General features: G+C 41.1%; 1 protein-coding gene and 2 long non-coding RNA genes across 3 annotated transcripts; 1 reads left to right on the top strand and 2 right to left on the bottom strand.

The window, feature by feature from the left end:
• The first annotated feature begins 6 nt into the window (after nt 1-6).
• LOC139780366 (UBX domain-containing protein 7-like) lies at nt 7-6,233 on the top strand. The gene is made up of 4 exons (XM_071718987.1): nt 7-435; nt 721-867; nt 5,367-5,646; nt 5,734-6,233. The coding sequence occupies exons 2-4, from the start codon at nt 857-859 to the stop codon at nt 6,025-6,027; spliced, it is 585 nt and encodes a 194-aa protein (XP_071575088.1). The 5' UTR covers nt 7-435; nt 721-856; the 3' UTR covers nt 6,028-6,233.
• LOC139780369 (uncharacterized) lies at nt 5,309-6,398 on the bottom strand. The gene is made up of 2 exons (XR_011720215.1): nt 6,310-6,398; nt 5,309-5,815 (listed from the first exon to the last, which is right to left on the bottom strand). It is a non-coding gene; the product is annotated as an uncharacterized lncRNA (long non-coding RNA).
• A 1,463-nt stretch (nt 6,399-7,861) lies between these two features.
• LOC139780368 (uncharacterized) lies at nt 7,862-8,502 on the bottom strand. Its single transcript, XR_011720214.1, has 2 exons — nt 8,210-8,502; nt 7,862-8,085 (listed from the first exon to the last, which is right to left on the bottom strand). It is a non-coding gene; the product is annotated as an uncharacterized lncRNA (long non-coding RNA).
• Between the last annotated feature and the right edge of the window lie 1,530 nt (nt 8,503-10,032).

Here is a 10,032-nt window from a genome sequence, read left to right as displayed (position 1 = left end):
CGTGATGAATAATATCATTATTAATTGCCGTGACAGATTTCGTGATCTATTTATAGACTTTACGATAAGTGACTTCGCGTATGTTGGAACAGCTATGAAAAATGAGAAGTAACGAATTAACGACGGACGCTAGATCGATATTGTTTGACAGATATAAAGGCGTGCTATTTCAATTGTGGAAAGGACAATAAAATTGTACAAACGTAAATATTATCTAATCTCTGTCAATATCTTGATACGAAATGTATGATATAATTTATAGAAGCATCCCAGTATACGTGCATTCCTCCTGAAGATTGCTGGACTTGTACGAAGCCAACTTTGATCTCATCAGATCAGATGGATAAACTGCAAGATATTCAGTTCACCGATTGTTCTGAGATTTGGAGGCTAGCAGTTACTTCATGGTTGAGGATTCTCCAAAGATCACTTGTGGTAATTTTAGAGTTTGGCCATTAAACACCAGGTACTTTAATGCGCATAGTCACGGCAGTTAGGTCAAGTAAACGAAACCAAGCAAAGCCGCATTCTGCCGTAAAGATCATCATACCCAAATATTTACAGCGCGTCTGTTGAATGTCTCATTACACTTGATCGTTATATCGACATACAGGTCTTCAATATAATCTAGATATTATGGTCAAAGGCTAAAGGAAACTAACATTTCTAATTAATAAGATATGAAAAGTATCAAATATCTAATGTCTTTTATTGTTATAGCTCACGGCGCGGAGTTATTCAACAATTTAATCGACTCTAATCTACTGCGGCTAGAAGTTTACTTAGATTGCAGCGACTTCGGAAATAAAGCTGAACGAATTCTATACAAATCTATGAAACGATTGTGTTTCCATAAATGACGATGAGGTGCGTGCCTTCTTTTCTACCACTAACAAAAGTTTTCACGAAAATTTAGATACTCTCATCATGTTTCGAAATCGTTAAAGCGACGATTTGAAATAAGCGCCGTAACATCGGCTCAGACGTCGCGAGCGCGATCGGGAAAGGCGCGACAGTCAACGAGCGCGGCAACGGTCAAGCACCGGCCCTAGCAACCATTATTATTCTTCGTCTCCTTTGTGTTTTTGCCTGAGCTTTTCATTCTCACGAGTTTTATTAGTCATTAATATCGAGAAAAGATAGTAACGCGAGACGGGTTGAGTGCGCGTATCGTCGCCAAGAAAGCTTCCTTCACAGTTACCTGAAGAATTGCATCTTGGAGCGAGGAGTTACTAAAATCTTGAAAAGCCTCAGAGTTCTGACGTGGTTTGCTCCCGTCCTCTTCCAAAGGCCTCACAAGGCCGGACGGGACGCTTTGATGTTAATCACTCCCTACGGATACGTAAACGAGACGCCCGAAAGTTTGAACGTCGTCGCTTCTACCTCGAGAGAGGCTTCAGGTTTGATTACCCGATTCGATTGCCGTGGTATTTCAAGAAATGCATTGTCGCTATTCTCGCCATTATCTTACCGCGCGACTACGTAAAGTTCGGTTTGACATCCTCGTTATTTGTGCATTTCGTGAGCAGTCACTTTCGATTTCCTTCTATTGCGTGTATTCGTAGTCGGTTGTGACATTGTTAATTTTCTCGTTTTAATCTCCGCGGTATTACGTGCAGTACTTGTACAATCATTCTCGCCATTTTAACGTTACGCGCCCACGTGATATGTTCGACATTGATTTAACTCTTGATACGATATCCGCATTACAATGTATACGTTTGTGTCGAGTGACCCGGTATTTTCCTTATGTGTACGTGCATTGTTTCTTTTTGACATTGTTCCTGTGGAGCGTTTCCGATAATTCATCTATTACGAGAAGTGCTCCAAAAAATACGAGTTTACCGCTTGGCACACGGCTGCCGGGGCACACGGCTGCCCGAGTTTACCGCTTGGCACACGGCTGCCGGGGCACACGGCTGCCCGAGTTTACCGCTTGGCACACGGCTGCCGGGGCACACGGCTGCCCGAGTTTACCGCTTGGCACACGGCTGCCGGGGCACACGGCTGCCCGAGTTTACCGCTTGGCACACGGCTGCCGGGGCACACGGCTGCCCGAGTTTACCGCTTGGCACACGGCTGCCGGGGCACACGGCTGCCCGAGTTTACCGCTTGGCACACGGCTGTCGGGGCACACGGCTGCCCGAGTTTACCGCGTGGCACACGGCTGCCGGGGCACACGGCTGCCCGAGTTTACCGCTTGGCACACGGCTGCCGGGGCACACGGCTGCCCGAGTTTACCGCTTGGCACACGGCTGCCGGGGCACACTGCTGCCCGAGTTTACCGCGTGGCACACGGCTGCCGGGGAGATTTCTGAGGACTGTATGATACACCGCAACTATTGTTTACGCTACTTTGATCTGATAACCGCGACTGATGACTTACGTGATACCCACGACTGATTGATACACCGCGACTGAGATTACCGCTATCCCATGATAACCGCTCAGCTCAACGACATCATCTGCGCGCTAGACATCTTTGATCTGCGCGCCATTCATCCTTGCGTTCTACGTTCCTGTTTTCCTGCGACCTGCGCGCTAGACATCTTTGATCTGCGCGCCATTCATCCTTGCGTTCTACGTTCCTGTTTTCCTGCGACCTGCGCGCTAGACATCTTTGATCTGCGCGCCATTCATCCTTGCGTTCTACGTTCCTGTTTTCCTGCGACCTGCGTGCTAGACATCTTTGATCTGCGCGCCATTCATCCTTGCGTTCTACGTTCCTGATTTCCTGCGACCTGCGCGTTAGACATCCTTGCTCTGCGCGCCATTCATCCTTGCGTTCTACGTTCCTGTAGTTCCTGTGACCTGCGCGCTAGACATCCTTGCTCTGCGCGCCATTAATCCTTGCGTTCTACGTTCCTGTCATCCTTGCGATCTACGAGCTTGTCATCCTTGTCAACCGTTACCATTCCTGATTCCTAATTTTACTCGGCGCAACACGAATCAGATCTTCACAAAACACATCACATTTCTGGATTTTTCTTTTCAGATTACATTTATATAGCAAAAAAATTAAGGAAACGATTGAAATGCTGAACATCCGCGAGTGTCTGATATCAGAATGGAGTGCTCGTAATAATCGGTTAGTAATAAGTAGGTATTGTTCCGTAATAATTTAATTATTAGCAAAATAAATAAAAGAACTGGACGATGATACCTTTATGTCATCATCATATTCTCTCCATTTCCGAATTAGATAACAAAGGGTTTTCCTATAATACTTATAAGTAGCAAGACTGCACCCACGCGTGAGACGCTATATAGTGTCTTCGGAGCCGATATGTTCATTGCCACAATTGTCGAACAACGTGTATGACAGATTCCGTGATTTTGCGGCAGAAACCCGTACGCATTTTGTCCTAGAACTTATATCAATTAGAATATGTATACGTACTGGACAATTAAGAATAGGTAGTATTAAGTGGCATGATTGCATGGATGGTATGAGGATGTTAAGTTTTTAAACCAAGTTTCTTCAAATCTACTTCTTGGCATGTAAGTTGAAGTTAATAAGTTATTATTATTAGGAGACAATGCTATAAGTCATCGAAAGTGCCACGCGTTCGCTCCGGCCGCGAGAGATCTTTGATCCATTATTATTGCAAAGACGACTAATGAGCGCCGCGCAATCACGGAGGGAAGTGAAACGAGGCTTGATAAGCGTAACTCGTTACAGCCGGTTTTACGATAATATTACATAGCTCTGCGGAGGAGGGTAGTGGGGAGACGTAGTGGACGAGTTGGCCCGGAGTGGAGAGGAGTAAGAAAAGGGTTTTGAGAGAAGGTAAAGAGTAAGGGAAGATGAAGTAAGGTGCGGAGCTTGTTAAGGAGGTTCGGAGGAAGCCGTGAAAGTGGAGGAGAAGTCGAGGATAGCGTGGTTGAAGAGTAGTGATGAGAGAAAGTAAGGGAACGCTTGAGAGGTTAGGATGAGAAGCAGAAAGATAAAGGGGCCAGGTTACACGATGAGGAAGCTGAGCGAGTTGGCAGCATGGAGTTTCGATCGAGCGATCGATCGACCTGTCGCGAGACAGAGGGATTGTCGATGGTGGCGCGGCAGGTGCGAAACGGAGCAGGGAGTCATCGAGACGGGTCGATGGATCGAACGATCGAAGGGGCCGGCCATATAGACAGATGATAGAAGGAGAAGGAGAGAAAGCGACGAGGAAGGGAGTAGATTAAGGGTGAAGATGGACGAGGATAAATTGGTGGATACGAAGAGGGTAAGAGAGAGAGAGGAGAAAGAAAGGAGAAAGGAGAGGAGAGAGGAGAAATGTAGGAGTTTGAAGGGGACGGAGGAGAGTCTGTTCGGAAGGGTTAAAGGTAAAGGCGGAGGTGAAAGAGGTAAGCGAGGAGAGAGGAGAAATGGAGGAGTTAGAAGGGGACGGAGGAGGACGAGATTACGGAAAGGATGGAGGAGAGTCTGTTTGGAAGGGTTAAAGGTAAAGGCGGAGGTGAAAAAGAGTGAAGGTGGAATAAGGAGCGAAGGCGGCGAGCGAGAGGATGGAAAGAGACGGAAGGAAAAGGGAAGAGCAGTGGCAGAAAGGAAGGAAGTAAAGAGGTGGCTGAAGCAAGGGAGGCGGAAGGAGACGGCCGGATGGAAGACAAAGGGAGGGGAAATGAAATATAAGGTCGCAAGAGAAGATGATGTTATAACACAGTTTATTTTCAGAGAGAAGGTGGAATAAGGAGTGAAGGCGGCGAGCGAGAGGAGGGAGAGAGACGGAAGGAAAGGGGAAGAGCATTGGCAGAAAGAAGGGTAGCAAAGAGGTGGTTGAAGTAAGGGAGGCGGAAGGAGATGGACGGATGGAAGACGAAGGGAGGTGAAATAAAATGTAAGGTCGCAAAGGAGGGGAAAGGAATTGTAAGGTCGTGTGGAGAAGGAGATCACGAGAAGGATGGAGGAGAAACGGACGAGGACGAAGTTCAGGGGAAGAAAGGAGGAGAGAAGGTAGAATAAAATAGAGGGGTGTGGTGAGCGTGAGGAGGGTGAGAGACGGAGGGAAAGGAGAGCAGTGGTGGATAGGAGGGAAGCGGAGAGGTGGCTGAGGGAAACGGACGAGGACAGGGAACAGTTGAGACAGGAAGGAGGAAGGCGAAGGTACGCGGAATCGGAGGAAGCAGAAGAAGATAAACAGAGGGATGAAGGAAGAGGGGGGAGGGAGAGGGAAATAGAATGAATTGTAAGGTCGCATATGGCCAGGGCGTGTAAGGGAGTGATTTGTAAGAGGTTTGGGTACGTTCCTCATAAAAAAAAACGCCTTGTAAACCTTACGGGGATACACAATAAATCTACATACATACATACATACATACAAGTTATTATTATTATTATTATTATTACATGCTGGTAATTAATGTAGGACGACAAGAGGAAGAGATGACTCGCAGAGTAACTGGCACAAAGCACATATCTCAAAAGAAAACGAAGCGACTGGAAGATCTATAATATTTAGACCACCATGCGATATTCTCTTCTTAGGCTCCTTCATGGAAGCACGGGACCACGCGAAAACTTTAAATCGTTGGCTGCTCGTCAATGTTCAGGATCCACAGGAATTTTGTTGTCAGATTCTCAATAGAGACGTGTGGTCCAACGAGCATATCCAAGAAATTGTGAAGGATCACTTTATCTTGTGGCAAGTATGTCATGTCACCTGCGAATATCATGTCACTTTCTATAGTTGACGTTCTGATTCATCGAATTACATTTGTTGCTTTTAATTTTAGGTCTTGTCTAACACTTCGGACGGGAAAAGTTATATAGATTTTTACAAAGTGGTGGCATATCCTTATTTGGCGATTGTAGATCCTAGAACAGGAGAATGTATGAAAACTTACAAAAATATTACTGTGGACAGTCTGATATCTGATTTAAATGATGCATTAAGCACACATGCATCTTCCGAAAGTTCACAAGTTACATCTGACTCTTCCAAGGATTGGAATAGTTTTCCTACGAAAACGCCGCCAAAACGAAATAATATAACTGATCAAATAAAATTAGAGAAAGTTAGTATTTAAATTTTACATTTTAAAATATGGTTTAGCGTAATGCAAAAAAACCAAAAATCTTTAATTTTAGTATTATATGTAGATAATCGCGTTAGCAAAATATTAAGTATTATTTCGGATAGGTATTATTCTCGTAAGGAAAGTTTCATATTAGGAAATAAGAACCTTTAGTTAAGTGTATGTCACGCGCAATAAATTTTACAATGACCGTTGAACGCCTATTTTTCTTACGTCTTACGTTTTTCAGCTAATGCACAACGAGCTGATATACTTACATTTAGAATTACTCACATTTAGATTATTGGAGCATTTAAAACGTTGTGTCTGGAGGAGCAGCTTATTTGTTTACTTTTCTAAACGCGAGATGCATTCCATTTATCGCTCCTGTTTCGCGGGCTGCTTCTCGTTCCCGTAAAACAGATTGCGTGCGACGACGAAGTGTTTGGCTCGCGTACGTTGGAGTCAATTTGTGATACCAATTGTGTATTTGTGCAATACGTATCAACAGCTCAATGAATTTTGCTTTGTCTTCTCGTTTTGTAATAGGTATGTTTCGTCGAGAGGATGACATGTAGTCAGGTTTTCAATAGTGACGGCGGAAAGAATAATATATAATATGCGCTGTCGTGCGAATAAGTGTCATATTGTCTATACAGGAAGATGTTTCAATGCTATGCTTACCGATATTACGTCTCTATTGGTTCTCCATATATACAGAATATCCCATAATATGTTTTTTTTTCTTGAAAAATATATTATGTACAGACATGTGCACATACGTATGTAACATGATATATGTATACTTATGTACATATGTGTGTGTACATCTATGTATACTAAAGGATGGTCTGTATATGGAAAGACTATATAATTTTGTAACATAATACAACACATAAGATACTTTTCCTTCGCCAGTGATTAATAAATCAAACAAAATCCTTTACTTCAACCAAACTGGAAGTCTTTATTTAAAAAGCACAAAGACTGCCAGTTTGGTTGAAGTAAAGGATTTTGTTTGATAATACAACACGTATTGAAACATCCACGGACAATATGATGCCTTCCCTTGCCATATATGTGTCATTCGTACAATTATAACTTGCCGCTTACTGTAAATGCGCTGCAACTACGTTATAAAGTCCATTCTAATTATTTTCTATCCGAAATATCGAGATTACTGTCTGACATAACTTACAAGATAATTGTTCGCACTGTAAGAATTGTTTGTCTTAATGTATTATTCAATTGAAAATGTATTCACGAGATATTTGAACGATTGCAGTGTTCTCGAATTTTAAATCACGCTTAATTTGTAAGTACATTTTTCTGTGCAAACGATAACTTACGAGTGAGGACTCAGATTTTTAAATCTTTCCAACAAGTCGTGTGACTATAATACATTTTCCTATCCTTTTGTTCTAAATAAGCGTCATTAGATACACGACATGTAAAAAAATGCATACTTTCCTATTTCTTTTTTGTTTACTTATGTGCAATCCTTTTTAAGAAAACGATTATTTTCGCTAGTTTTAAAAATATGTAGGGGAGACCGGGGCCTAACCGTCAGTTTTTTTTCGGTGCCGATTTTTAACAAGAAAATAAATAATTTTAGTTAAATGTGGTATACCACTGTAAAGAGTGAACCTTTAGCTACAAAATTTATATAGGAAATTTTTATCTACGTCGCTTTGTTTAACCGGTATAGAGCAAAAACGACAACGGTGGAAAAATTGAAATCTCAAAAGTGCTGGGGTTTAACCGTCACACTGCATTTTCGATACATATACGTACATCTAATCCTGAAAAATGATAGGATACATCTTAATAATTGTTTTTTAAGAGAAAAATATAAAAATTTATTTAAAATTTTTATGCGAAACATTATTAAAAAATAGTTACGACGGTTCCTCTTTCCGCAAAAGTCACTCGCCCGACTTGTTTCACTCCTCGACATCCGATGACTCTATTCGGTGTCTGAACGGTTGTAATTCCCGTCTCATCCATATTCCATATGCAGTGAGCCTGGAAATGCCCGGAAATGCCTTGGAAATGCACCCGGACTGCTTACTGACGGATTAACCCCAAACACAAGTTTCAGGTTTGATCGCCCACGAAATATTAGACATCAACGATAATGAAAAAACTACACTGGATTCGTGTTCAGCATGCATTACTCTTTATAATCACGTACCTCGAGATTTGGAGAGCAAATATTATTGCAGATATTACAAAATTTCCACGCGCAGAAAATGTAACTTTCACCTTCCGAAAACACGTTTGCCCTCGTAAAAATCATAACACGGCAGGTAACCTGCCGAAACTCCGTTGGTCACATGGGTACCATAAGCAGCGTTTACAATGTTAATAGCGAGTTCGCACAATATACAGGTTCCGAGATATTTGATTTGACGGTTCAACCCCGGCGACGGTTAGGCCCCGGTCTCCCCTACTTCATATGTATTCAAATCACTATGTGATTATTAAAGTTCGAGAACACTGCAACATTCTATAAGGAAATCGCATGTGACATAAAACAGGCAGTAATCTATTATTCTATAGCAATTCTCTCTATCACGTATGACACTCGAAGTAAGTTAAGCATTAAACTCGGCGTTATTGCGGTATTAGTTGTCAGTATTGATATTTGTAATGTATAACGTACACACATTGGCAATAATTTACAATGCGCATATAAATAAATATAAATTTATAAAATATAAAAGAGTACCAATTATTTAACCCTAATCGAACGTAATAAGTATATACCGTGCATATTCTATCCTTGGTTCTATATTGATACCTGAGATATTCTTGGTATTTACTGCGGAATATTCTCAGTAGATACTATGAACTAGGAGAGGCAGAGATAGGAATGTACTCAGTATGTTCGCAGAAAATCGTGGTACGTATCTCGAATGTTGTGAGAATATACGCAATCTACTGCTGAGATATCCTTCGAACATTCTCAGTATCTACTTGTGCTGTATGGGTATTAAAATTTATATATATGCAATTTCCACAATCAAGATCGAATAACCTCAATTATGGCATGAAACAATAAATTACTATGTTTACACGAGCGTTACTTCTATTTACAGCCGCGGTTCATAACGAGTTTCTGGAACAAAAACTGCCGGAAATGAGCGCAACACATTCGATACCGTTTCCGGCGAGATGTTTTGATAGGCCATTGATGGACCCAGATTTAAGTGAAACCAATCGTAATAAATAAGAATCATTGAGCGCTAACTGAGCTCTGCTTTATCGTTTCAAAGCTCAGGCTTTGCGCACAGTGGAGTATATATTTGGAACAGGAATATAATTTATTAGGATATAATAAATATAATTAAATATAATTTATTAGGATATATAAATATAAGAATATTCCTATAATAAATATCAATTGCTAAAAATGACCGATTAAATCCGATTAAAAATTTTGAATGCGCATAAATCTGGATTCTTGATTCGGAAATCACGGATTCATAACAATTACACCGACTGAAAACGATTGAAACGGATTGGTATTCAAGGATGTAATTTCAATCGGTTTCTATCGATTTGAATCGTTATGATTCATAACGATTACACTGATTGAAAACGATTGAAACGGATTGGTATTCAACGATGTAATTTCAATCGGTTCCTATCGGTTTGAATTGTTATGATTTCGTAACGATTACACCGATTAAAACCGATTGAAACGGATTCGTAATCAATTAACGATGTAATTTCAATCGGTTCCTATCGGTTTAAATCGTTATGATTTCGTAACGATTATACCGATTGAAAACGATTGAAACGGAGGGTGCACGGAGAGAATTTTTTGTTATATTTTACCCTTAAATTCACTACAAACTTGGGACAACTTTGCAACCAAGGAATTTTTAAAATATACAAAAGACATTTTACAAACAACGTGGTAAAAATTACCAAGCAGATTGGTAAATTTTGAAAAATTATTGAAATTTCCTAGATATATTTTAGTAAAATTAATCAAACATATTTTATATT

The sequence above is a fragment of the Temnothorax nylanderi genome, unplaced genomic scaffold (genome assembly GCF_030848795.1).
Source record: "Temnothorax nylanderi isolate EJ_2023f unplaced genomic scaffold, tnyl_v1.0 TNYL_tig0273_pilon, whole genome shotgun sequence".
Taxonomy (NCBI): domain Eukaryota; kingdom Metazoa; phylum Arthropoda; class Insecta; order Hymenoptera; family Formicidae; genus Temnothorax; species Temnothorax nylanderi.
Note: the sequence above shows the minus strand (reverse complement) of the source record. Positions and strands in the feature narration are given on the sequence as shown.

Excerpts from the sequence above, each read along its gene's own strand:
- LOC139780366 (XM_071718987.1), top strand. Across the intron at positions 5,647-5,733 it reads ATCACTTTATCTTGTGGCAA|GTCTTGTCTAACACTTCGGA; the intron begins GTATGTCATGTC and ends TTTTAATTTTAG.